This window comes from Passer montanus, unplaced genomic scaffold (genome assembly GCF_014805655.1).
Source record: "Passer montanus isolate IOZ18808 unplaced genomic scaffold, ASM1480565v1 scaffold158, whole genome shotgun sequence".
NCBI classification, from domain to species: Eukaryota; Metazoa; Chordata; class Aves; order Passeriformes; family Passeridae; genus Passer; species Passer montanus.
In genome coordinates this window covers 837,745-865,159 of record NW_024362938.1, presented here as the reverse complement: position 1 = coordinate 865,159, position 27,415 = coordinate 837,745, and the positions used below count along the sequence as shown (strand labels likewise).

The window sequence follows — 27,415 nt, the reverse complement described above, 5'->3', positions numbered from 1 at the left end:
TAAAAAACCGGGGGGCTGCGTGTGCAGGGAGAGGAAAATGTTATTTTTGAGCTCCTCAATGTGTTTCCCATGACTGGGAGGGAGGGAGTTGAAGGTTTTGGGGTTAAAAATGAGAAATTTGTAGTGAAACCCTCCCCCGGGGAGTTCACGGTGCAAGTGCTGGGTGCCTCCTCCTGGAAATACCCACGAGTTCATCCCAGGAAATGTGGGGGTTTAAAACGAATCAATTTGTTCCCTTCCTTTGGACGAGGTGAAGATTTTCCTTGCTGCTTTTGGGGGAATTTCTCCTCCTCCCACGGGGCCGCAGCTGGTCAGAGCCGGGGCTGTCGGAGGAGGGGTCCTGCCGGTGTGAAATGCAAATAAATGGAAATAAATGGAAATAAATCCCTTGGAGACGGATCGGCACCGAGCTCCGGGGGTTCTGCCCGGGGCCGCTCAGGTGAGAGCGCACCTGCAGGGCTGGGAGCGCACCTGGGGCCGGGCTGGGACAGCTGGGAGTGCTCTGGAGAAGGGAAATTCCAGGGAGAGCTGGGAATGTTCAAATGGAGAAGGGAAATTCCAGGGAGAGCTGGGAATGTTCAAATGGAGAAGGGAAATTCCAGGGAGAGCTGGGAATGTTCATCTGGAAAAGGGAAATTCCAGGGGGTGATGGGAATGTTCCCCTGGAGAAGGGAAGGATCCAGGGAGAGCTTCCAGCACATTCCAGGCCCTGCAGGGGCTCCAGGAGAGCTGGATTTGGGATAAGGGATGGAGGGACAGGACACAGGGAATGGCTTCCCACTGGGAAAGGGGAGATCTGATGGGATTTTGGGATGGAATGAGGGTGGAGGAGCGGGGATGGAATTCCCAGAGCAGCTGGAAGTGCCCCACATCCCTGGAGGTGCCCCAGGCCAGGCTGGAGCCCCTGGGACAGCGGGAGGTGTCCCTGCCATGGCAGGGGTGGCACTGGATGGGATTTAAGGTAGCTCCCAACCCAAACCACTCCAGAATCCCACAACAAAGTGTCCAGAATCCCACAATAAAGTGTCCAGGATCCCAGGATGAAGCAGGGCTTGGGTCGGGCTTAACGCCACCGAAACAGCAAATGTAAAAACTCCTTTATTAGAACAGAAACTGGAACGAGACAGAAATTAGAAAACTCTTGGACTGCAGCGGTGCCATCGGTGGGAGCAGAGGAGGAGAAAAGGTTAACTGGGACTGTGGGGATTGGGCCAAACTTGGGGCTGGAAGGGAACAAAAGCTCCCTCAGGGAAATTCGGGAAATGCAGAAATGCGGGAAATGCAGAAATGCCCGGGGCTGGCACACAAAGGAGGCTGCCGGGCACCTTGGCTTGATCCGTTTTAATTGGTACCAGACGTGGAACACTTAGAAAAGGCTCAGCACGGCAAATCCCGGCGGGCATGCAGCGTGACGGTTACAAAACATCCGCGCAAGGACGGGCACCTCAAAGCCCTGCTCTGCCGGTGCCTGTCCCCAAAGGCTTCTTTGCTCTCTGTTTATAGGTATTTTTATATATATATATATATAATATATATCTTCACTTAGCGTACAACGATGCAAAAAGGAGGGGGGAAAAAAAAACCTCGTTTAGGACAGTGTTATTCAGTGCCTTGCAAAAATAAAACACACGAGAGATATCAAACGCAGCGCCACGGGTGTTACAGCTCGAGAAGCAAGAATTCCACCCGCTGCTTCCACAGGGCAAAGGGACTACTGCAAATGTGATTTTTTGTAAAGCATCTCCCTTCCCACCCCCGTTTTTCCCGGTGCTGGTTGCTGTACCGGCGTGGTTTAGCTGGTTTCAGGCTCTTGCTACGTGCCTGGCCCCCCTGAGAATCCTTTGTGCTGCACTTTAACGTCCTCCAGGCCCAGGTGCCGAAGCGTGAGCACGACTTGGCACCTGGAGCACCCAAACCAGCTTTTTCCCGGGCTGTAACACCTTTTTGGGGGTGTTTAGGGCATTCAGCAGCACTTTCTGCCCCTAAAGACCGACCAGTGCCTCGGCCTGGCTGTGGCAGGGAGTAAAAAATGACTTTATTTTGGCCAGTTGCTGCAGGGGTTTTGCAGCATGCAGGGGGTGGAGCGGCAGCTCCCGATGTACACGGGGAAGGGGCTTTTTTTAGGATGGAACACTTCAAATTGCAACCTGGCAGCTTGAAAAAGCCCCTCCGAGACCCCCCGGGGGGGCTGAGATGAAACCCTGCCCGTTACCCACGAGGATTTTTGGAGAAGCTCCTGCCAAGGAGAGCTCCCCCTGGGCCTGGTCCCTCTCGGGGCGGCCCCGAGGAGGAGGAGGAGGAGGCGAAGGCCGCGGTTACGGGGCGGAAAAGGAAATTCTCATCCCGTTGCCTAAACCGGAGGCTCCTCACCAAAACCAGCCGAGACCAGGGCGGGACAGGGTGACACCAGGAAGGTTTAGGGCGGTCTAGTGCAGGGCGAGGAGGACGAGGAGCAGCAGGGCGGGCAGGCAGGCCTCGGCCGGGCGCGGCCGCGCGCCCGACGCCAGCCGGTACTCCTGGTACTGCTGGATGCACATCTCGCGGATCACCTTGGTCACCACGCGCGTCTCCAGCTCCGCCTCCGTCTGGTTGAGGGCCGCGGCGGCCTCCGAGGCGTTCCTCCTGGCGGCGGGGCCGATGTTGTGCTCGGTGACGGTGATGTTGAAGCAGTCGGCCACGAAGACGTCCTGCGGCACCGGGCCGCGGTAGTCGCGGTAGTAGACCTGGTTGGGGTAGCGCGCGGCGTTCTGGCTCCACCAGCGGTACTCGTCGGGGCTGTCGAAGCTGTAGTGCATGCCCGACATCACCCTGCCCATGGCGTAGCCCCCCAAGCCCCCCACCACGGCGCCCGCCGCCGCCGCCCCCGCCACGTGCTTGAAGTTGGTCTTGGGTTTAGGCGCCTTCCACGGCTTTTGGTGGTAAGTCCCTCCGCTGGACGGGTTGTAGCCCTGGCCCCAGCCTGGGTAGCCGGGGTTGTGGGGGTAGCCGGGGTTGTGGGGGTAGCCCGGGTTGTGGGGGTAGCCGGGGTTCTGGGGGTAGCCGGGCTGCCGGGGGTAGCTGGGCTGGCGGCTGCCCGCGCCCCAGCCGGGTTTGCCTTTGCCCTTCTTGCAGCAGGCGAGGTCGGTGCAGGCGCCCAGCAGCAGCAGCAGCAGCAGGCAGGAGGTGCCCAGGAGCCGGGCCATGGCTGCGGGGACAGGGACACGTCAGGGCAGGGCACAGAAACACGGCTGGGCCCGCAAACCCCCTGCAGAATGGACAGCGTTGGACTGGAGGTGTGCTCATCCCCCCCTGAACCCTTTATCTATAATATAGATAGATATAGATATATGTGTGTGTGTATTTATATATATATGTATATATAGAAAAATTTAGTCATTATTGTATTGATATTTTTTAGTTATTCTTGTATTTACATGTATTATTATTGTATATATGCTTATTTATATGTATGTATTTATTTTTAATATATGTATATGCATGTATTTATTTTTAATATATGTATAGATATATTTCTATTTATATTTATAAATATAAATATTTATATTATATTTCTATTTATATTTATAAATATTTATATTTATATTTATATTTATATTTATATTTATATTTATATTTATATTTATGTGTAGAAATATATATTTTTTTAATATATATTTTTGTTGTTGTTTTCGTGTTTTGGGGTTTTTTTATTTGGTTTGTTGTTGTTGTTGTTTTTATATATCCCCCAACAGGACCCCTGCTGGCAATGGCAGCTTCAAGTGGTGAAAGAAAAGCCCTGGGGAGAAATTGCTTCACCCGATTTTGAGATCAAACCCCGCTTATCAAACCCCGCTTATCAAACCCGCCCTAGCCAGTCCGGGCAGAACGAGATCCCTGCCGTGCCACCCTCGGTGCCAGGATGGGTCCAGCCCAGCCCCGAAGCTTTTGGGCTCTGGTGCTGCAGGAGGCACCGCCCAGCCAGGCCCCGGGGGGTTCTTTTCCCAAAATCTGCGTGTTTTACCCAAATTCCTGCTCATTAATGGGCACTTTTGGGATTCAGACTCTGCCAGCTCGCAGTGACTCAGTGAATGCCAGTTTGCTGTTGGCATTCCGGGCACCTCCCACACTGCCCGGGGACAAATCCCAATTCCAGGGGGCATAAACCCCATCTCCAGGGGGATAAACTGCATTTCTGTGGGGGATAAATCCCATTTCCAGGGGGGATAAATCCCATTTCTAGGGGGGATAAACCCTATTTCCATGGGGGATAAATCCCATTTCCAGGGGGGATAAACCCCATTTCTGTGGGGGATAAACCCCATTTCCAGGGAGGACAAATCCCATTTCCAGGGGGAATAAACCCCATTTCTGTGGGGGATAAACCCCATTTCTGGAGGTGATAAATCCCATTTCCTGAAGGAATAAATCCCATTTCCAGGGGGGATAAATCCCATTTCCAGGGGGGATAAACCCCATTTCCCTGGGGAATAAACCCCATTTCTGTGGGGAATAAACCCCATTTCTGGAGGGGATAAATCCCATTTCCTGGGGAAATAAATCCCATTTCCAGGGGGCATAAATCCCATTTTCACCCCTCTGTGCATAATCCGGCCAGGACAAGGGACAATCCCCAGGGACAATCCCCAGGGACAATCCCCCCTGGGGCTGCAAATCCTTTGGAAAACACCTCAAAGACCAAAAAAACCCCAAAAAGCCCAAACTGCCAAACCCCTTTAACGCTCCTGGCAATGCCAGGGGCACTGGGTTCGACGTGCCATAAAAAAGGGATTTTCCATCCTGCCCCCCAAAAAAAGCGTGGGTGGGCGTTTCAGCATCCCTGGATGCGCCTTCCTGCCCGTGGAAATAATTCAGTTTGGGTCCTAAATTAATTTTTTTCCAGCAATTATGGAGTTGTCCCAGGAATAATCATAACAGAGGCTGGAGATGCTGAATTTTCCTACAGCCAAAAAGGCCAAAGGAGCCCCTGCTGAAGGCAGAAATTCTTCTGTTGCCACCTGGGCACGGATTTGTGGGCCACAAAAATCAAATTCATCTCTTTGGGTTCTCAGTGATGGTTTTTTTCTCCCCTTTTCCAGTCATAAATCTGGGTTTATATCCAGAAATATTGAAATGAAAGGCCCTCCGAGCCCAGTGCTTTGGGTGGGATCGTTGGCAAGGCCCCGAATAAAACCTCGGGGGGATGGGGAGGAATTCCAGGTGTGGGATTTGCTCCTTCGTGGAAAAATCCCGGCTCAAGGAGCAGGTTTGGGCTCCTCGCCTCCCTCACCCCGCAGCACCCACCCGCTGGGGGCAGGGATGAGATCAGGGGGGTTAAAAATAGCCAAAAGGCTGGAAAAACACCCGGCTCCTCGGGTGCTCGGCAAAACGAGGCATGGGGAGGAAAATCCAGAGAAATGGGCATTTTTTAAAATAGATTTTTGGAGGTGCCGCTCCCCGCTGTGAGCTCTCGCTGGGGGCAGGGATGAGATCAGGGGGGTTAAAAATAGCCAAAAGGCTGGAAAAACACCCGGCTCCTCGGGTGCTCGGCAAAACGAGGCATGGGGAGGAAAATCCAGAGAAAAGGGCATTTTTTAAATAGATTTTTGGAGGTGTCGCTCCCCGCTGTGAGCTCCGAGGGGTTAAAAACCGGGCCTTGGTTGAATTAAAAATTAAAAATTAAAAATCAAAAATTAAAAATTAACTCCGAGGGGTTAAAAACCGGGCCTTGGTGGAATTAAAAATTAAAAATCCTGGTTGGAGGGGGTTGTGGCAAAGCACTGCGATGGTTTTAGTGAGGAAATCGCGGGGTTTGGGGCTGGTTCAGGGATCTGGCAGCGCTGAGCTGCTCCTCTAATTGCCTTCAGAGCTCTGATAAACAGGATACAGGCGCTAATTAGCGCGCCCCAAATAAACGAGCTGCCCGGCCAAAGCCCTGAAGGAGCTGCTTCCTGGGAATCCGGGATTTTCCCCCGGACAAAAAAAAAAAAAATAAAAAAAAATCCCAGATTTCTCGAGGTGCTATTTATGGCCTGACCATGGCATTAATATTAAATGACAGATCGAGTGACTTCACAGGGATTTTTTAACATTTTTTTGACCTTCCTCGCCTAGACTGGCGCGGCCGGCGGATGCTGGAAATGAGGAATTAATTCGGGTGGTTTTCATCCGTGCCGGAGGAACCTCGCCTAGACTGGCGCGGCCGGCGGATGCTGGAAATGAGGAATTAATTCGGGTGGTTTGGTTTTCATCCGTGCCGGAGGAACCCTGCGCTCCCGCAGCGGAAAATGGAGGCAGCAATTACGTGCTCAGCCTTGGCAAGGAGGAGGTTTCGCTTGCGGGGGAAAAACCAACACCCGAGTGCCAAAATACGGCTGGAAATAACCTCGGGGAGGTCCCCGGGGAGGCGGAGAGGGAGTGGGGAAGGTGGAGGTGAGAGGATGCTCGGGCACGGGGGAGTCCGGACCCTCCTGCGCTGAAAATCCCGGCCTGGGCTTCGGGGGAATCGGAAAATAAATGGGAATTTCCCTGAAAATGCCACGCCTGGGTTTAGAAATCTCCCCCTCGCCCCTTTCCTTCCCTTCCCCAAACAATGAGGAGCGGCTGGCGCTCGGGGGAAAGGCAGAACCCTCGGAGGAGAAATTCCCGACGTTGAGCAAACGCTGAGTAAACAAGAACCGGGCAGGAGCAGGGCGCTGGCTTTGCAGGAGCCGCTGGAAATGTCAATTTTTGGGCAGGAAAAGAGGCAGCCCCGGGGCTCCAACCCCCCTCGCCTCCCGGTTTTCCCTCCCCGGTCCCGTTTTCCCCGGCACTCACCGGCTGGGAACGCGCTGCGCGCTCGCTCCGAGGAGATTCAGCCGCGGAGCTCCGCGCAGGAATAAATAGCGAGAGGGAGGAGCTGCTCCAGAGCAGCCCGGCCCCGCTGAGCCATCATCATCATCATCATCATCGTCATCCCTCAGCCATGCCGCTCCCCCGGGAAAGCCGCGGGCGGTCCCCGAAACCCGCGGCGTCACCCCAAAGCTTCGCCCCGAGCATCCCCCGGGCCCCGCAGGCGGAGGAGGGCCGGGGAATCGCGGGGTTGGGGTTTTATTGGGGAGTTAGCGGGGCTTGAGGCTGATCCTAAAACCTTGGAAAACTGCAGAGCACGGATGGTTTTATTGGGGAATTATCAGGGCTTGAGGCTGATTTGAAAATCTGGGAAAACTGCAGAGCATGGATGGTTTTATTGAAGAATTATCAGGGTTTGAGGATGATTGTAAAATCCGGGAAAACTGCAGAACATGGATGATTTTATTGGAGAATTATCAGGGTTTGAGGCTGATCCTAAAACCTTGGAAAACTGCAGAGCATGGATGGTTTTATTGAAGAATTATCAGGGTTTGAGGATGATTGTAAAATCCGGGAAAACTGCAGAACATGGATGATTTTATTGGAGAATTATCAGGGTTTGAGGCTGATCCTAAAACCTTGGAAAACTGCAGAGCATGGATGGTTTTATTCAAGAATTATCAGGGTTTGAGGTTGATGTAAAAACCTTGGAAAACTGCAGAACATGGATGGTTTTACTGGAGAATTATCAGGGTTTGAGGCTGCTGATATAATCTTGGAATATTGCAGCAGCTGGATTTTATACTGAGGAAATATCAGGGCTTGAGGCTGATCTTAAAACCTTGGAAAATTGAAGAACACGGATGGTTTTATGGAAGAATTATCAGGGTTTGAGGCTGATTTGGAAATCTGGGAAAACTGCAGAACATGGATGGTTTTATTGGGGAATTATCGGGGCTTGAGGCTGATCTTAAAACCTTGGAAAACTGCAGAGCATGGATGGTTTTATTGGAGAATTATCAGGCTTTGAGGCTGATTTGAAAATCCTGGAATATCGCAGCATTTGGATTTTGTACTGAAGGAGGATCAAGGCTTGGAAAATCCTGGGAAATTGCAACATCTTGGTGGTTTATTGAAGAAATACCGAGCGGAATGAGGAGGTTTGGGGCCGTTTTGGGAACCTTGGAAAATCCCAACGCTTGGATATTTTTAAAGGAAGATGCACCAGGGTTTGGGGTGGGTTGGAAATCTGGAATGTGGGAGAGGCCAGGCTGCTTTTAGCAGCTGCTGCCTGCAGCTCCAAATCCATGATCCCGTGGGGCAGAGCTGCTCCCAGGGCTGGTGGAGGGGAAATCAAACTCCAGAGCTCTGGGAGAAAGGAGGGCTTTGCCTCTCAGAGCTTCAGAGGAGCAGAACTCGCTCCTGCCACCTCCAATTGTGTCCAGGAATCCTGAAACCCAACGGGAGGAAATGCCACAGAACGCAAATAAAAATCTCATGGGATGGCAAAAATGGGGAGGGTTTGGTGGGTAAAGATACAGCAGTGGAATAGACAGAGATCTGAAGACCAGAATGGGGGGTTCCCCAAATTTTCGGGTTTTTCCCAACTTTTAGGAAGTGTCCTGGGAGGTGTCCCTGCCACGGATGGGTTTTAAGGTCCCTTCCAACCCAAATCCCAGGATTTTATGGTTTGAACACACCCCAAACCCTCCTGAGGCTGCCCAGAAATGCTGGGCCAGGAACGACCATCCTGGATGGAAAAGGGATTTTTCCTCCGCTGTGTCCATCTGGGTTATGTTTCAACCAAATGAAATTAAAGTGGTTTCTCCCTGGCAGGGAAATGGGAAACACAAACGTTAATCCAGGCAGGAGAAGATGGAATAAGCAGGATTGAGGTCTGGGGAAGCCCTGCCCTGCAGCGGGGATTCATTCCCAGTGTGGATGTGCAGATGGCTCCTGGTTTGGGTTTAAATATTCACCCAAATATTTGGATGGTTGGGTTTTAAATATTCACCCAAATGCCACGCCAAGGAAAAGGAAGGAACCAGGAATGGTGGATTAATCCTGCATGAATCTAAAAATCAGGGGTTTGCTGGAGTAATTTATTCCAGGAGAACAGCAACAAGGGAAAATCATTCAAATGAAAAGAACGTTTACTGATAATTGTGCTGTGGCCAGCACTGAAAAATAAACATTTTTTTTTCAAGGAACAGAAATTCTGTTTGCATCGACAGAGACACTTTGCCAGCTCCCAGCTGCACAGCAAGCAGGAGCATGGATTATTAATGGATTTTTAATTCACTGTGGAGCTCCTCGGGGCTGAGGCTCTTTAATGGATTTTTGGCATCCCGGGGTGAAATTTCTGTTTCAAAATCTCAGCCTCCTCCCAGGAGCTTTGGCCCCTCTGCATCCGGGGTGGGATTGGTGCCCAGCACTCGTGGTGGCAGGAGGTTTCCTCAGGAGATGCTGCTGAGCTGGGGAGGAGCAAAGTCCATCTCCTCCGCGGCCCCAACGGCGGTCACTGTTGGGTTTTGTTCTTTGGCCTCACTGGAAGGGATTTGGTTCAGCCAGGCCTGGCTTTGCAAGGCACGGTGAATGTTTGACCCGTTTGGGGTTAGAATGGCCATCCACGGGGCTAAAATGTTCATTTATTGGGGTAAAAATGTTCATTTATTGGGTTAAAATGTCCATCCATGGGGCTAAAATGTTCATTTATTGGGGTTAAAAATGTTCATTTATTGGGGTTAAAATGTTCATTTATTGGGGTTAAAAATGTTCATTTATTGGTATTAAAATGTTCATCTATTGGGGTTAAAATGTTCATTTATTGGGGTTAAAATGTTCATCTATTGGGGTTAAAATGTTCATTTATTTGGGTTAAAAATGTTCATCTATTGGGGTTAAAGTGTTCATCTATTGGGATTAAAATGTTCATTTATTGGGGTTAAAATGTTCATTTATTGGGGTTAAAATGTTCATTTATTGGGGTTAAAAATGGCCATCCATGGGGCTAAAATGTTCCTTTATTGGGGTTAAATGTTCATTTATTTGGGTTGAAAATATCCATTCATTGGGATTAAAATGTTCATCTGTTTTGGTTATAAATGTCCACCCATGGGTTATGATTATTTTAGGGTGAGGATCTTTATCCATGGGTTATAAATGTCCATCCATGGGGTTTAAAATGTTAATTAATTGGGGTTATGATTATTTTAGGGTTAGAATCTTTATTCATTGGGGTTTAAAATCTGTATCCATGGGGTTATAAATGTCCATCCATGGAATTGGGGTTAAAAATGTTCATTTATTGGGGTTAAAAATGTTCATTTATTGGGGTTAAAGTGTTTATTTATTTGGGTTAAAATGTTCATTTATTGGGGTTATGATTATTTTAGGGTCAGGATCTTTATCCATGGGTTTTAAATGTCCATCCATTGGGGTTATAAATGTCCCTCTATGGGGTTAAAAATGTTCATTAATTTGGGTTAAAAATGTTAATTCATTAGTATTATGATTATTTTAGGGTCAGGATCTTTATCCCAGGGTTATAAATGTCCATCATGGGGTTATGATTATTTTAGGGCTAGAATCTTTATCCATTGGGGTTTTAAATCATTATCTATTGGGGTTATAAATGTCCATCCATGGGGTTATAAATGTTCATTAATTGGGGTTATGATTATTTTGGGGTCAGGATCTTTCTCCCAGGGATATAAATGTTCATTAATTGGGGTTATGATTATTTTGGGGTCAGGATTTTCTCCCAGGGATATAAATGTCCCTGAGCTGCTCCAATCCGCTCAGGGCAGTGCTGAGCCCTGGCCCCTGGGATCAGCTCCACGGCCAGGCCGGGCACGGCGTCACCCGCAGACAAAAACCGGCTTTTATTAAAAAAAATAACATTATAGTGATCGTTTGGGGCAAAAAAATTGGATTTAGGGACAAAAATTGGTAATAAAAGTGCTTTGAAGTGGGGAAAAATTGAGTTTTTGAGGCTTTTATTTAAAAAATAACATTACAATGCTCGTTTGGGGTAAAAAAATTGAATTTAAGGACAAAAATTGGTAATAAAAGTGCTTTGAAGTGGGGGAAAATGGAGTTTTTGAGGCTCTTTCTGGATGAGGTGGTGGGAGATGGGAGCAGCCAGTCCTTGTTTGCTGCCTGCTCCAGTTGCAGCCTGGCACTGGAGATAAAAATAAAAATAAAAATTTAAATAAAAATAACAATAAAAAATTGAAATAAAAATAAAGATAATAAAAATAAAAAATAAGAATTAAAAATAAGAATAAAAATAAAAATAAAATAAATAAAAAGAAAAATAAAAAAATAAAAATAAAAATAATAAAAAAATAAAAATTGAAATAAAAAGAAAAAGAAAAATTGAAATAAAAATTAAAATAAAGACAAAAATAAAGACAGAAATAACTGCAGTGCCTGGCAACAACAACCCCAGCAATCCCCTGCTGTGCCTGCCCTTCCAGAAAGGGCTCCTTGTGCAGAAAAATCTCCTTTTTCTGCTGGAACAAAACCCAAACACGGCGTCCCCAAGCACAGCGTTCCTGCCCAGGCTCCGGGGACAAACCCGCTGCCAGAAACGCCTCGGTTCCCAGAACCTCCCGAGATTCCCGGCAAAACTCCCCCGAAATTCCCAGAACCTCCCCCGAAATTCCCAGAACCTCCCCCGAAATTCCCAGAACCTCCCCCGAAATTCCACCGCTCCTTGGCAGCAAAATCGCATTATTTGTTTTCCCCCCCCGGGTCACGCGTGACTCACGGGGAGCTTCTCCTTTTTCCTTTTCCCTCCCGTTTCTTTGGAGTTTTGCCGGCCTGGCAGGGAGCCGGGCATCAGGTGCCAGCGGTGAGGTCAGAGGCACGGGAATATCCCGGGACGGGCCCGGAGCTGCCGCTGCTGCCCGGGGGAGCTCGGGGCTTGGAAATTCGGACACAGGGAGCGGCGGGAATTCGGGGTTTAAATCCTGGGCAGGGAATTCTCGGTGATTCTCCTGGCTGGGCAGGAAAAGGGCAGGCTTGGAGGGAGCCGCGGGAATTCGGGGTTTAAATCCTGGGCAGGGAATTCTCGGTGATTCTCCTGGCTGGGCAGGAAAAGGCAGGAAAAGGTCGGGAAAAGGGCAGGAAAAATCAGATTTCCCCCTGGGAAAAGGGGGTTTGGGCAGAGCTGGACCCCAAAAAACGCAGATTTTAATTTAAATTTTTAATTTTTAATTTATTTTTTTTAAGTCAGGCGATAGACTGAAACAGAAAAATAGCTTTTAAACCAAGTAATAATATTTATAAATTAGTTAATCAATTAATTTTTAAAATAAGTTAAATAATGAGAGAAATAATTTTTAAAATAATATTTATATATATATTATATATAAGTCAATTAATTAAGTAATAAAAAGTTAAATAATTTTAAATCTAAATAATAGGTTTTTAAAAATAAGTTAACTAATTCATTTTTAAAATAAGTTAAATAATAAGAAAAATAATTTAAAAAATAAGATAAAAATTAACTTTCACCTTTTTTAACAATATTTTTCTTTGTTGCAGCGGGTTCTGGCCCAGCTCTCCACCTTGTTTATTCACCTGAGGACTGCACAAGTTTTCTCCTGCCCTGCCCTGGATTCTCGGGGAGGACGAGATGACTCAACCCAACAAATCCTCTTATGGTGAGGAGATTTCCCAGCACTTGAAAGGCTCTTTATAAAGTTTGTCTTTATTGAGGCACCAGAGAAGTTTTATACACCAAAAATTAAAAAAAATAATTATAATATAATATAATATAATATAATATAATATAATATAATATAATATAATATAATATAATATAATATAATATAATATAATATAATATAATATAATATAATATAATGTAATGTAATGTAATGTAATGTAATGTAATGTAATGTAATATAATATAATATATATTATACTATATTAAATATAATATATTATATAAATATAATATAAATTATATAGTATTCTATAATCTATATTATATTAAATAGAATATAAATAAAATATACGTTACATCATATTCTATATATTATATTATATTATATTATATTATATTATATTATATTATATTATATTATATTATATTATTTTTTACATTTATTTTATTATATTATACTTTAATAACATCAACCCATGATTAAATCCCAAACCTGTGGCCCGGGAAGGAGGAGCCCAAAGCCGGAGCAGAGTCCCGGGGGAGGCTCCGAGGATGCTGCTGGCGTTGCCATGGGCACGGGGCCGTTGCCATGGCTACCGAGGGATGCAGGAGCGGCTGCTGGAGATAAACCCGGCTCAGAACCCCCCGCAGGCTTAGCTGGGCTGGAGCTGCGGCTCCGAGGGGATTTATCCCGGAAAATTGGGATTTTGTAAGGAAAAACTGCATTTTGTGAGGTGTTCTGTGGTGGGTTCCCTCAGGGCTTTGGGTTCCAAAGGGATTTATTCAGGAAAATTGGGATTTTGTAAGGAAAAACTGCATTTTGTGAGGTGTTCTGTGGTGGGTTCCCTCAGGGCTTTGGGTTCCAAAGGGATTTATTCAGGAAAATTTGAATTCATTTAGGAAAAACTGCATTGGGATCTTGTCCCTCACTGAATGAAATCCATTTGGGAATTGGGATTTTGTCCCTCAGTGAATAAAATCCAGCTGGGAATTGGGATTTTGTCCCTCACTGAGTAAAATCCTTCTGGGAATTGGGATTTTGTCCCTCAGTGAATAAAATCCAGCTGGGAATTGGGATCTTGTCCCTCACTGAGTAAAATTCATTTGGGAATTGGGATTTTGTCCCTCAGTGAATAAAATCCAGCTGGGAATTGGGATCTTGTCCCTCAGTGAATAAAATCCATTTGGGAATTGGGATCTTGTCCCTCAGTGAATAAAATCCATTCAGGAATTGGGATCTTGTCCCTCAGTGAATAAAATCCATTTGGGAATTGGGTTTTTCTCCCTCAGTGAATGAAATCCATTCGGGAATTGGGATTTTGTCCCTCAGTGAATGAAATCCATTCGGGAATTGGGATTTTGTCCCTCAGTGAATAAAATCCAGTCGGGAATTGGGATTTTGTCCCTCAGTGAATAAAATCCATTCGGGAATTGGGATTTTGTCCCTCAGTGAATAAAATCCATTCGGGAATTGGGATCCCGTCCCTCCCCCACTCCTTGCTGCAGAAAGGGCTTTAAAAGGAGCATTTTGGGGATGAAATTCTGAACCATTCCCCACAGCAGCTGCTTTGTGTCCCAGCTTCCCGAGCTGTTTTTAGGGGATGACGAGAAAAACGGATGGAAGAGGTCACAGACCCTTTTTGTGGAGCAGAAAAAGAGGCTGGTGTTCATGCAAACAGGGAGGAAAATCGGGGGAAATGCAGAAAGAATGGGGAAATTGAATGCTGCTACAATTGCAGGAATGAGCTGAGCCTGCCTGCACTTTTCCTGCATTTCTGCTCCGTTCCGGGAATAGAGAAGAGCAATTTGGGCCCTGAAATGGGAAATTTATAAACAACTTGTGGCCTGAAATGGGAAATTTATGAACAATTCGGGCCCTGAAACAGGAGCTGGGCAGCAGCAGCTGGCTGAGCAGAGCTGCCAGGGCTGCTGAATTATTGATTATTTATGGATTATTGACACTTCCCGGGGCAGCAGGAGCGAGCTGAGGGGCTGAATTCCAAGGGGGGTTGGCGAAGGGAAATGGTTTAATCAACACCAGATGGTGAAGTGCTTAGAAGGTAAAGAACACAGATCCAGATAAAGTGAGATAGAGGAAAAAAAAACAAAACTCAAAAAACAGGGATCCAGATAGAGAGAGATAGAGAAAAAAACCCTCAAAGAACAGGGATGCAGATAAAGTGAGATAGAGGAAAAAACAAAACTCAAAGAACAGGGATCCAAATAAAGAGAGATAGAGAAAAAAACACCTCAGAGAACACAGATGCAGATAAAGTGAGATAGAGAGAAAAAACCCCTCACAGATACAGATCCAGATAAAGTGAGACAGGAAAAAACCAAAACTCAAAGAACAGGGATCCAGATAAAGTGAGTTAGAGGAAAAAAACAAAACTCAAAGAACAGGGATCCAGATAAAGTGAGATAGAGGAAAAAAACAAAACTCAACGAAAAGGGATCCAGATAAAGTGAAATAAAGAAAAAAAACTTCAGAGAACACAGATGCAGATAAAGTGAGATAGAGAGAAAAAAACCCCTCACAGATACAGATCCAGATAAACTGAGGTAGAGGAAAAAACACCTCAGAGATCACAGATCCAGATAAAGTGAGACAGGAAAAAACATTTCACAGAACACAGGTCCAGACAAAGTGAGATAGGAAAAAACCCCTCACAGAACACAGATCCAAACTGAGATAGAAAAAACCAAGCCCCTCTGACAGAGGAGACACCAAATCATTTTGAAAATCCACTTAGCAGCTGGCAATGAGCTGATTCAGTCTGGAATTTATCAGTGCAGTAATGAAAGGAGACAAGGTGCCTCTGTGAGGGTGGGGCTGCAGGTTGATCACAAACCCTGGCTCTGCCTGAGGTGAGGAATCATTACCCAGCTCATCCTCACTTTGTATTTTTTCCCCTAGTAAAGAGTGCCCTCCACTTGGTTCAGGACAATTTTCTGGATTATTCGTGGAGGATTTGCCATTAACTCAAAGATCCTCCCATTTTTAATCCATCCACATCCCAGGCCAGGAATATTCATGGACTTATATCAAACATTTATTTTGGGATGAATCCCTCTGCCATTCTTTATCTGTAATTTAGAGTGGCCCAGCTACCAGAAATAATCTCAGCAAAAGATCCAGCTCAATTAATCTAATTTCTTTGCAAACCCACTGGATTTGATGACGCCAAAGGTCTTTTCTAGCCTAAACAACTCCAGGTTTGTCTCTGTGATTTGTTTAATCAGTGAATAGGTTCAGTAAATGTTATTGCTTTTATGCTTTTTAACATTAAAAGTCCATAATCCCTTTTTGCTCTCCTGCACCACCAAGTGGAGATTACAGTATTTAAAATATGGCACTGCTGTGGAGAGTATAAAAAATTATTATAAAAAATAAAGTTCTAAAATAAATTATAAACAATAAATTTATAAAATAAAGTTATAAAAGTATTGTTATATTAATTTATTATAATAATTTATTAAAATTTATGAATTTTTAAATAAGACAAGCATCTTCTTTTAATAATCTCAGAATTTTTAGGCCTTCAAAATGCATCCAGCTGGGAGCTTTATATTTCCTGGCTGAACCCCAGGCAAGAATATTTTCCACACACCTCTCCCCACTATAACCCACTCTGATCCCCAAATCCTCCATTTTAACGCTGATTTTTGGTACCATCAGATGGTTTCTGTGTGGGCTGAGGACAGCCCTGGGGATGGGGGTTCCTGCAGAAATCTTTTTGGGGTTTCCACTGTAAATCCCTTTAGAAAAAACCTTTTCCAGTGCTGACCTCTGCAGGCTGAGGAACTGCTTAAAACCCCGGGCAGCAATAACCTAAATAATGCATAAAGCAGGTGTTTTTACTGCTGCTGGCTGTGGGCAGGAAAAGCCTATAATAAAATAAAAAAACCCTATAAATAATGCATAAAAATGGGGCATTTCTCTCTCTGCGGGCAGACAGAGAGCGTTTATGGGGAGGGAAATCCTCGTTTGATGGATCTGCAAACCCCTGGATGGGTTCTGTGAATAATTTTCTTGGACAAAGCCCTGCCAAACCAGGGGGAGAAGGATCTGAATGAAAAGCAGGAATTTCACACCAAAAAAAATTCACAAATCGGGAGATAAAGGGCTGGGCTTCCTTGGGATGGGGGCAGAGGCTCCTGCCCACACCAGGGGATGGATCAAGATGATTTTTAATGTCCCTTCCAACCCAAACCATTCCACGGTTGTTCCCACAGCCAACCCCCCCTTCACCTGCAGTTTCAGCCTGGAGCCCCCAGCTCTAATTAAGCACAAATTAAGCTCTAATTAACAGCACCTCGAGGCCAGGAGGGCCCCCACCCCTGCAGTGGGGTTATTGGGGGTGGAGATGGGGGTCCCATGGGGTTTGGGCCATCCATGTCCTCGGGCCCAGAGCCCCTCAGTCCTGGAGCCCTCATGGCCGTGTCACCCCCTTGGTTCTGGAGCCCTCATGGCCGTGTCACCCCCTTTTTTCTGGACCCTCATGGCCCTGTCACCCCCTTGGTCCTGGAGCCCTCATGGCCCTGTCACCTCCTCAGTCCTGGAGCCCTCATGGCCCTGTCACCCCCTTGTCCTGGAGCCCTCATGGCCGTGTCACCCCCTCGGTTCTGGAGTCCTCATGGCCATGTCACCCCCTTGGTTCTGGACCCCTCATGGCCGTGTCACCCCCTTGGCCCTGAAGCCACCTTAGGCCTGGCCCTGGACCCTCATGGCCGTGTCACTCCCTCAGTCCCTGAGCCCCCATGGCCATGTCACCCCCTCAGTCCTGGATCCCCCATGGCCGTGTCACCCCCTCAGCCCTGGATCCCCCATGGCTGTGTCACCCCCTTGGCGCTGGAGCCACCTCAGGCCCGTCCCCACGTCCCTGTCACCCCCTCAGCCACAACCCCAGTCCTGGAGCCCCCTCAGCTCCTGAACCCCTCTGGCCACAATCCTGGCCCCAGAGCCCCTCTCAGTCCTGGAGCCCCCTCAGCCATAACCTCAACCTTGAAGTCCCCCTAAACCCCTTCAAACACAAAACCATGGTGTCCCCTCAGCCCCAGAGCCCCTTCAGACCCCAAAAGCCCCAACCCTAAAGCCCCCCTTGATCACAGCAACATCCTCGGCCCTCTCATCCCAAAACCCCTCGGCCATGGGCTCCCCTCATCCCAAAACCCCTGAGCCATGGGCTCCCCTCACCCCAAAAACCCCTCAGCCATGGGCTCCCCTCATCCCAAAGCTCCTGAGCCATGGGCTCCCCTCACCCCAAAAACCCTCGGCCCTACAGCCCCCTCACCCCAAAGCCCCTCAGAACCTTCCCTGTGGATAACGGGAACATGAAGGGAGTGAACAAAAGAGCCAGAGGCAGATTTTAGGGGAGAGTTTTAATGTGCCCCACACCGCCCGGGGGTGCCGGGAGTGGGGGATTGCTGTGGGGTGTGAGAGGGGTGGGGGAGCCTTCCCTTCCAGCCGGGAGCCCCCCAGAGATCCCAAATCTCCGGGTGCCCCACACCCAGGAAGGACGCCAGACCCCAAAGGACACCGAGAAAGGGGACACGTCAGAGGGATCCAAAGCCCTGAGGGGTGCCAGAGGGATCCGGAGCTTTGGCACGGGTTTGGGTTTGGGTTTGGGTTTGGGTTTGGGTTTGGGTTTGGGTTGGGTTTGTGGCAGCTCCTGGGGCGCCGCACCCGGCAGAGCCCCGTCCTAGAGCTTGAGCGCTGTGACACGGGGGATGTGGAAGGGACAGGTCTCCTCTGACCCCGTGGAGCTGCAGAAGAGACGGAGAGAGCCCGAGGGATGGTCAGGGAGGGGTCCACACCCCCATCCCCGTGTCCTCCCCATCCCCTTGTCCTCCTTGTCCCCGTGTTCTCCCCATCCCTTTGTCCTCCCTGTCCCCGTGTCCTCCCCATCCCTTTGTCCTCCCTGTCCCTGTGTCCTCCCCATCCTCTTGTCCTCCTGCCCCGTGTCCTCCCCATGCCTTTGTCCTCCTTGTCCCCGTGTCTTCTCCATCCTCTTGTCCTCCTGCCCCGTGTCCCCCCCGCCCCCGTGTCCCCCTGTCCCCTTGTCCCCCGTGTCCCTCACATGAGGCGGTTGCGGATGGGGCGGAAGTGTTTGGTGAGTCTGACGGCGAAGATGATGCTGGGGATGAGGAAGAAGGTGCAGCAGCCCAGGCTGAACCAGAAGGCGTTCTGCAAGGAGAACCCGCGGGGCTGAGCGGTGCCGGGGGCCACGGGCAGCCCCGGGGCTCCGGAGGCCTCGGGGAGCCCCGGTGCCCGAGGAGGGGGATCCCTACCCAGGGCTCAGCGATGCGGTCGCACAGGATGACCCGCCCGTTGTCCAGGGCCGTGGCGAGCGGCTGGCACGAGGCCACGTCCTCCCTCAGCTGCAAGGAGGAGCAGAGACAAGGCATCAGCCCACGCCTGGCTGCTGGCCTGCATTTTGCTCGTGGGGGGGATCCATGGGCCCCAAAAATGCCCGCGGGGTCACGGGGAGCTCTCACCGTCTGCCCGACCCAGTTGAGGTACTGGGTGAAATAGCGCAGCTCCTTCCTGGTGAAGCAGCCGAGCTCCTGCGCGGGGGGAGGCAGCGTGGGGGGAGAATCCCACACTTCCCAGCCCGGATTTAACCCCAGCTCCCAGTTCTGATTCAGCCCCACACTTCCCAGCCCGGATTTAACCCTCATTTCCCAATCCGGATTCAGCCCTGCAATTCCCAGCCCTGGCTGCTGGCCTGCATTTTGCCATGGGGGGGATCCATGGGCCCCAAAAATCCCCGCGGGGTCACGGGGAGCTCTCACCGTCTGCCCGACCCAGTTGAGGTACTGGGTGAAATAGCGCAGCTCCTTCCTGGTGAAGCAGCCGAGCTCCTGCGCGGGGGGAGGCAGTGTGGGGGGAGAATCCCACACTTCCCAGCCCGGATTTAACCCCAGCTCCCAGTTCTGATTCAGCCCCACACTTCCCAGCCCGGATTTAACCCCAGCTCCCAGTTCTGATTCAGCCCCGCACTTCCCAGCCCGGATTTAACCCTCATTTCCCAACTGATCTCCAGCCCTGCAATTCCCAGCCCAGATTTAACCCACACTCCCCATCCCAGCTCCATCCCCGCATTTCCCATCCCAGCTCCATCCCCGAATTCCCCAGCCCGGCTCCATCCCCAGATTTCCCAGCCTGGTTCCATCCTCACATTTCCCATCTTGGCTCCATCCCCGCGTTCCCCATCCTGGTCTCCATCCCTGAATTCCCCAGCCCAGCTCCATCCCAGAGTTCCCCAGCCTGGTTCCATCCCTGCATTTCCCATCCCAGCTCCATCCCTGCACTCCCCAGCCCGGCTCCAGCCTCTCTCCGGGCTAATGCAGGCTGGGAAACAAGGGCTGAAGGCTCCCGGTGCCCTCTTCTCCCTCTTCTTCCATCCCATCCCATCCCATCCCATCCCATCCCATCCCGTTCCACCCCCGCCCAGCCCCGCCTCACCTGCCGCAGGATCTGCTGGGCCTGCAGGGGCAGCCGGGCTTCCACGGAAGCCGTGGTGGCCAGCGTCCTCCTCACCCGCTCCTGGGGAAGCACAGGGAGGGCACAGCACCCTTAGGGCCCGGCGAGGCCGGGGGTGCCCGGGGGGTGCAGGGAGCAGCCCCAGATAGGTTCTGGGTGCCAGGGAAAGGGGGATGTGCCCTGAGCAGGAAAACCCCTTTGCAGGGGGATTTCTGCTTTGTGACAGCAAATCTGATCCCTAAAGGAGACTGAATCTTCTGGCTGGCATTTGTCCTGGCTCTCCCATCACCCTGCAGCTGCTGTTTTGGGGTTTTTTTTGGCAGATGGGACCCATGGAGCACCACGAGTTTTTTGGGACAGGAAGAGACATGTGAGTACCTTGAGGTGCGGCGCCAAGCGGGAGAGGAACTGAACGCTTTCCCCCAGCTTTGCCTGCAGGACAGGGAGGTGAGAAAGGTTCAGAAACCTCGCTGTCCCCTTCAAGGGGACACCCTGCCACCAGCCCAGCACGGACTCACCACCAAAGCCTCCTGCGACTGCACCGTGGAGTTCTGCATGTGCCACAGCGCCCTCGCCTCCGCTGCCAGCCGCCCGGCCACCGTGCTGTTCCTCTGCGGGCACAGCGGGCTCAGCCCGGCCCCGTGGCCATGCAGGGCTCCCCCTGTGCCCGCCCCACCGCTCACCTGCATCTTCTGCAGCCCCTCCAGGTTCCTGGCCAAGCCGGGCAGGCTGGTCTGCACCACGGGGTTCTTCATCTGCGGGGAGAGGGAGTCGGGGGCTGCCCAAGATGCAGCCCCACACCCAGCAGTGGGTCCGGCTCACGGCGAGCACCCCTCACCTCCTCCTGGAAGCGCCCGTAGTCCACCTCATCCACCCCGCTGCGGGCGAAGGCCTCCAGGTCCTGCCTGCCCTCGCTGCGCAGGAGCCGCACGTCCCCCAGCTCCGCCGTGAAGTCGCCCAGGCGTTTTTGGAAGTCAGCCGTGTACTGTAGGGTCGGGCAAGGCGTTCTGCAGGGCTCCCAGTAACCCCAGTAAAGCTCCGGCGTCCCCCCTGCCGCCACCAGCAGCTCCGGCCCTCGCCGGCCCTCACCTGGGGGGTTCTCAGGTGCTCATCCAGGTCGTAGGAGCCGTCGAGCTGCAGCACCTCCCAGAGCCCCGCGCCGCTCTTGCACTCCCTGCAAGGCACAGGGGCGTTGGCAGAGCGGCCCCAAAGCTGCCCTGGTGGCTGGGGGCTCCCGCGGCGCTCACCGGTACGCCGAGCTGAGGTTGGAGTCCCTGCGGAGGTTGAGCTGGCGGGTGACGTTCATGGATGGAGGGAGGTTCCCGGGGGTGTCGATGAACTGGGCCAAAAGGAGCAAAAACAGGGTCAGGGTAAGGCAGGGGCGCTCCCAGCAGGGGTTCTGGGGGTGCTCTGCCCTCGCAGGGGTATCCTGGGGGAGCTCACGGCAGCCTGAAGTAATTTTGGGTTTATTAGGACATTCCCCAGTGTGAAACCTCACCGGGTGTGTTTGGAGGGGCCTGCCCGTGTGTGGCACTGCCATGGCGACAGTCCTGACCCCAGCCCCACGGCCCCAATCCCTTTCCCAGCCCCATCACCCGTCTGCCCACCCCAAGCACCCCAGGGGTGCCCAAGGAGCAGGGAACAGCAATCAGGAAGTGAATTAACAGCACAAAGGCGATTCCCAGCTGATGATGCAAATCCAAGGAGCTAATCCTAAACTTAATCTTCTGGTCTAGGACAGGGCTTTTCCACGCGGGTGTAGGGGGAGGACACAGAGCCTTTGGAGGTGTTCTGGTGCACGGAAGGAGAGGTTCACAGGGTGGACGTGTGGCCACCCACCTTATAAATCTCCTGGTTGACCCAATTCCTGCAAACCAGCGTCTGTATGTTTCCCCCGACCAGGAAGGTGGCGAAAACCAGGAGGATGAGGAGCCAGGAGAACAGGAAAGCCAAGCCCACGCCGCTGCAAGAGGGAGAGGAGGCGCCCTGGTGGCTTCGCAGCCCCGAGCGGGCAGGAAGGGACCTGCCCGGCCAGCTGCAGCCCCGCGGCTCCTTCCCGAGCCCGGGCACGCCGGGCCGGGCAGGGCCGGCAGCGGGGCGTGCCGGGCAGCGGGAGCTGCCAGCTCCCAGGGAGGAGCAGCTTCCCCCAAAGCTGCCGGTGCAGGCGGTGGCTTCAAAAGTTTTTCCGCTGGGACCTCTCCCAGTCCCTCCCATGGCTGTGCCTGGTTTTTTTGGGGGGTGTGTGAGATGGAGCAGCCCCCCAGCACGCAGAGAGGCGCTTACACCAGGAGAAACTTGGCGCCAGCTTCTCCCCGGCACTCGTAGTCGCTGGGGTCCTCCCGCTTGGAAAGGCCGTACGCCCCCAGAGCCATTCCCACCACGTTGCAGGCGAGGATGAGGAGGACGATGGAGCACAGCACCGTGCCCGCGATCCACCTGGAGGGAAGAGCAGCAGGGCACAGCCTCGAGTCGCGGGGCCGAGGCACGCGGGGCTGGGGGCCCTGCTGTGCTGCAGCCCCTGCGCCCGCCGTGCCCCCGGGCCCACCTGTAGCGCTCGAAGCGCGCGGCCTCCCGCAGGTACGGCTGGCTCCGCTGCTCTGCCTCCAGCAGCGCCTCGCTCGCCGGCCGCGTGTAGTCGGGGAGGGGGAAGCTGTCGGCGATGGACTGCACCTTCTCTGCCGTGCGGGCCAGATCCACCCGCAGATCTGCAGGGAAAGGCCGGGTTGGAGGGCTGAATGGTCCCTGCACCCCGCCCCGTGTCCCCAGAATTTTGCGGATGTCCCCACTCGGTGTGGCAGCGCCGCTCACCCTGGATGACCTGCGCCATCCTCTCCACGGCCAGCTCCGGGATGGAGTTGAAGGTGCCGTTGCCCTGCAGGGAAAGAGGGGGTGCTGAGCAGCTCAGCTGGAGCTGCCTGCCCGTGCAGGACCCCCCACGCTTCACCCCGACCCCCCAACCTGGCGAATCATCTCCGCAAAGTCGCTTCGGGGCAGGCCGGCCAGCGCCTTCAACACCTTCTCCACCGACGGCACCTTGGGGTGGAGAAAGCACCCCGTGAGCCCCGGGACAGCAGGTGGGGAGGTGACCAGGGGGACCAGGAGCCCGTGCCCACCTTGCCGTAGTCGGCGCCCAGCTGCAGGCCCTGTGCCCTGCCCAGGACGCTGGCGCAGGAGGTGCAGCGCGGGTCGTCCAGGAGCGCGAGCACGCGGCTCCTGCGCTCCCGCAGCGCCGGCTCCAGCTCGGCCCGCGCCGCCGCCAGCGCCCGCGCCGTCCTGTGCACAATCTGTAAATGGTGCAGCGAGGTCTGTAGGTCTTAAAGAGAAAGGCCAGGGCTAGGTCACGCTGCTCCGCTCGGAGGCCCGGCGAGGCGTCGGCCCCGCTGGCGGTGCCGGCGACAGCGGCGCTCTGGCCCTACCTCCGGCCCTGTCCTGCAGGTCGGCCAGCGCCGCGTAGGTCACGGCCTTGAGCTGCGCGTGGATGGAGAGCCCCACGCTCCTGCTGAGCCCTGCAAGGCACCGCGGCACCGTCAGCACCGGTTCCATCCCCGGGGGCAGCTCGGGGTGCTGCCCAGCGCCGCGCTTACCGCCCAGGTCGGAGATGATCTGCTTTCGGGGCACCTCAAACTTGTCCACCACCATCTGCACGCCCTGCCGGGACAGAGGAGCGGGTCAGCCGGGGGCAGCAGCCGCCGGGAGGGGAGGGAGCCCCGCGTTGCCGTTCGGAACACATTTTTAACGCCGCCACGTCATCTCCTCCTGCCTGCCAAGCCACCCCCGAGGGAAACGCGGCCATCCCTGCGGGGGCGAGGCCGCTCGGGGACCCACCTGGGGCACGTTGGCGAGGTGCTGCCGCAGCGTGCGCAGGGTGGAGGGCACGGCCCCCAGCCCCGGCTCCATCTGCCCCTTCACCCGCTGGCTGGTCACAAAGGCGCAGGTGACGCTGACCCTGCGGGCAACGAGCAGGCGGTGACGGCCCGGCCCGGCAGCACAGGGTCCCCCCCGCCCACCTCGAGGTTTGGGGGGTGATTTGGGGGACTCACAGGATGACGAGGGAGGTGAAGGACAGGCAGGCCAGCAGGCAGCGGCGGCGGCAGCCCAGCGAGCGCCGGTGGGCGCGGAGGCGGCCCCCGCAGCGCCGCCGGCTGCGGCAGTAGCAGAAGCACATCCCGGCCACGGGCACGGCCACGGTGAAGAGCAGAGCCACGGCGGCACAGACGACATAGCCCAGCTCGTACTGCACCACCTGCGCCACGGGAGAGCCTCATCTGCACCTCTGCACCGAGCCAGGGGGGCTGCAGGTGCCCTGTGCCAGGCGGAAAACATCCCCATGGCATCCCCTGCCCCACGGCCCGGCTCACCTGCGACGTCCGCACCGAGCCGGGGTCGTTCAGGGCTGTCCTGAGCAGCTCTGCGAAAAATAAATCATGGCACAGGCAGAGGAGGCCCCACCCTGTGCATCCCCAACCTTCCTGGGGCAGCAGCACCGGGACAGGGGCAGGACCCTCTTCTGAACCCCTGGGGACCCCTGGGGCCGTCCCAGGACAGAGGCAGGACCCTCTTGTGAGCCCCTGGGGACCCCTGGGCTGCTCTGGGACACGGGGATCTCAGCCAGCAGAACGCCCGAGGTCCTGGCAGCAGCGGGGTTGCTCTGCCTGAGGTGAGGAATCATCATCCAGCTCATCCTCACTTTGTATTTTTCCCCCCAGTAAACAGAGTGCCCTGCACTTGGTTCAGGACAATTTTCTGGATTATTCGTGGGGGATTTGCCATTAACTCAAAGATCCTCCCATTTTTAATCCATCCACATCCCAGGCCAGGAACGGGGATGTTTATAACAAACACTTATTTTGGGGTGAATGCCTCTGCCATTCATTATTCATCTGTAACTTAGAGCGACAAAAAACCAAAATAACTAATCCAATTCCTTTGCAAACCCACTGCATCTGGCGACCCCAAAGCCCTTCCCCGCGGCTCGGGGCTCACCGGGGATATTCATAACAAACACTTATTTTGGGGTGAATCCCTCTGCCATTCATTATTCATCTGTAACTTAGAGCGACAAAAAACCAAAATAACTAATCCAATTCCTTTGCAAACCCACTGCATCTGGCGACCCCAAAGCCCTTCCCCGCGGCTCGGGGCTCACCTGTGGGCAGCGGGTTCTGCTGGATGAGGTCCAGGCAGCGCCGGACGAGGCCGTAGAGGGGGTCGAGCGAGCTGGGCACGCGGTGCAGCGCCGGCACGCGGATCTCGGCGTGCCTGTCGGTGAAGCGCAGCACGGCCCCGGCGCTGCCCGCCTGGCACTGCTGGCCGCCAGCCCCACGCAGCAGCAGCAGCAGTGCCCAGGCCAGCAGCAGCCCTGGCGCCCGCATGGCTCCGCGAGGGCACGGAGGGGCTCCGTCAGCCTGCGCGGCGCGGGCACAGGGGCATGGCCGGCCCCGCCGCGGCTGGGCTGCTGCTCGGGGAAACCTGCCTGACGGGTCAGCGGAGCCCAGACGCTGCCGTGGCTTGTTCCCCCCACGGGCTCGCCGGGGCGGCTGCGTGGAGGCGGCTCCCAAACCATCCCGGGCCTGTTTCGCAAGCCCCGGCATCCCTGAGTCAGCGCCGCGGGGTCCCCGCCGTCCAGGCCGGTCCCCAAAGTCGTGGCAAAGCCTCCCCCGGGGTTTTGGGGGTGCTGAACCCCCTGTGGGGGATGACACCACAGAGAGATTGGAAGGAGGGATTTGGGATCTTGGGGGGTGGGAATGGCCTTGTGGGGGATGCTGGTGTGTGGATGGGGCGCCCAGGGGTCAGAATCACCCTTTGGGAAAACATCCTGAGAGCTGGGGGGGCAACAGGGAGACAAAACCAGCAGGGGCACGTGGAGGGGGGCGCTGAGCCCCAGCCGGCTGTGAGAGGAGTTCTGCAGCCTCGGCCAGCGCCCGCCCCACGCCCCGAGGTGCCCCGGCTCCTTCCCAGGGCCCGGATCCTCCTCGGGCGCTAATTACAGGCTGGGCTGGGAGCTCAGGAGGTCCGACCGGATCTCCGGGAGCCGGGGAGCGGCCCCGCGGTGCCCAGACGGCCGCGGGGCACCCCGAGAGCCGCGGCCCCGCTCAGCGCGGCGGGTCCGACCGGCCCGTCCCCTGCTAATCCGGGCCTTCCCCTCCTCTCTTCATCCCAGATTTGTTCCAGGCTTATCCCCACCACCCGCTTGGGATGTTTGGGACGGGAAAATCCCGTCCTGCCTCGGTTTGTGCCGTGCTGGGTCAGGAATTCCTGGGGTTTTCAGGATTTCTGTGCCCGGCAAGGGAGCCCCAGATGGGCACGCTGGTGCTGGGCAGGGATGGGGATGGCAGGGATGAATTCCCACCGGGATTTCCCAACCACAGCCTCCATTTCCCGTTCCCACGGTGATTTCCTAAGCCCAGCCTGGATTTCCCAACCCCAGGAGGATTTCCCATCCCCGTTCCCACTTGACTTCCATGTCCATGAGGATTTCCTATCCCCCGATCATTCCCCATCCACACAAGGATTTCCCATCCCACCCTGACTTCCATGTCCATGATGATGATTTCCCATCCCCACCATCATTTCCCATTCCCACGAGGATTTCCCATCCCCGTTCCCACTTGACTTCCATGTCCACAATGAGATTTCCCATCCCCACCATCACTCCCCACTCCCACCGTGATTTCCCACTGGTTCTGTCCCGGCTCAGTGGCCCCGGTTTGGTCCCGGTTCGGTACTGGTTCTGTCCCAGTTCTATCCCTGTTCTGTCCCGGTTCTGTCCCGGCTCTGTCCCGGTTCGGTGTCCCCGGTTCTGTTCCCGGTTCAGTGCTGGTTCTGTCCCAGTTCTGTCCCAGTTCTATCCCGGTCCTGTCCCGGTTCTGTCCCTGTTCTGTCCCGGTTCTGTCCCGGTTCTGTCCCGGTTCTATCCCGGTCCGGTCCCACTCCGGTGCCTGCAGTACCTCCCGTGACCGCTGCGCGGCGCGCGCGCCCCAGGGCGCCACCGGGAGGCGTGGCCTCCCCGCGATGGGCGTGGCCTCACCGGGGGGGCGTGGCTCTTGTCCTTCCTCCACCTCGCGCGGCGGGCGCGGAAGTGACGTCACGCGCGGGCGCGACGGCGTCACCATCATGGTGCGCAGAGGGGCCTGCCGCGTCCCGGAGCGGTGAGCGCGGCCCGGGCGGGGCGTGAGGGGACACGGGGGGTGAGGGGACACAGGGGGTGAGGGGCTGTGGGAATGCAGGGTGTGAGGGGATACAGGGGGTGAGGCTGGAGGCACTTGAGGATCTCTGACCCGGGTGGGAGTTGAGGGTCCCCGAGCCAGGGGGGACTTGGGGGTCCCTGGGGTGGGGGAGTTTGAGGGGTCCCCAGGGCTGGGGGGAATTTGGGGGTCCCTGGGCCAGCAGAGTTTGAGGGTCCCCAGCACTGGGATTTTGGGGGTCCCCAGGGCTGGGATTTGAGG

The 27,415-nt window shown here is 53.6% G+C and overlaps 2 protein-coding genes and 1 long non-coding RNA gene across 3 annotated transcripts; 1 reads left to right on the top strand and 2 right to left on the bottom strand.

Moving 5' to 3' along the window:
• Positions 1 to 1,082: 1,082 nt before the first annotated feature.
• On the bottom strand, positions 1,083 to 6,931 carry LOC120499134 (prion protein). Its single transcript, XM_039702632.1, has 2 exons — positions 6,793 to 6,931; positions 1,083 to 3,184 (listed from the first exon to the last, which is right to left on the bottom strand). Exon 2 carries the CDS (start codon positions 3,180 to 3,182, stop codon positions 2,427 to 2,429), a length of 756 nt encoding a protein of 251 aa, XP_039558566.1. The 5' UTR covers positions 3,183 to 3,184; positions 6,793 to 6,931; the 3' UTR covers positions 1,083 to 2,426.
• A 370-nt stretch (positions 6,932 to 7,301) lies between these two features.
• On the top strand, positions 7,302 to 15,096 carry LOC120499136. The gene is made up of 3 exons (XR_005626809.1): positions 7,302 to 9,420; positions 12,361 to 12,479; positions 14,064 to 15,096. It is a non-coding gene; the product is annotated as an uncharacterized LOC120499136 (long non-coding RNA).
• A 2,757-nt stretch (positions 15,097 to 17,853) lies between these two features.
• PROM2 (prominin 2) lies at positions 17,854 to 25,534 on the bottom strand. Its single transcript, XM_039702634.1, has 23 exons — positions 25,117 to 25,534; positions 24,329 to 24,378; positions 24,011 to 24,213; positions 23,796 to 23,916; positions 23,555 to 23,618; positions 23,387 to 23,476; positions 23,084 to 23,283; positions 22,929 to 23,003; positions 22,779 to 22,842; positions 22,516 to 22,675; positions 22,254 to 22,406; positions 21,810 to 21,933; positions 21,218 to 21,309; positions 21,060 to 21,144; positions 20,809 to 20,955; positions 20,654 to 20,725; positions 20,489 to 20,581; positions 20,349 to 20,402; positions 19,953 to 20,033; positions 19,280 to 19,348; positions 18,776 to 18,865; positions 18,565 to 18,671; positions 17,854 to 18,250 (listed from the first exon to the last, which is right to left on the bottom strand). Exons 1-23 carry the CDS (start codon positions 25,340 to 25,342, stop codon positions 18,187 to 18,189), a joined length of 2,484 nt encoding a protein of 827 aa, XP_039558568.1. The 5' UTR covers positions 25,343 to 25,534; the 3' UTR covers positions 17,854 to 18,186.
• Between the last annotated feature and the right edge of the window lie 1,881 nt (positions 25,535 to 27,415).

Coding starts and splice junctions, on each gene's coding strand:
- LOC120499134 (XM_039702632.1), bottom strand. CDS start 3,182: ATGGCCCGGCTCCTGGGCACCTCCTGCCTGCTGCTGCTGCTGCTGCTG.
- PROM2 (XM_039702634.1), bottom strand. CDS start 25,342: ATGCGGGCGCCAGGGCTGCTGCTGGCCTGGGCACTGCTGCTGCTGCTG. Junction 23,004..23,083: donor TGGGCGCCGACTACGGCAAG/GTGGGCACGGGC, acceptor CTCCACCCCAAG/GTGCCGTCGGTGGAGAAGGT. Junction 21,145..21,217: donor AACCTCAGCTCGGCGTACCG/GTGAGCGCCGCG, acceptor TGTGCCTTGCAG/GGAGTGCAAGAGCGGCGCGG.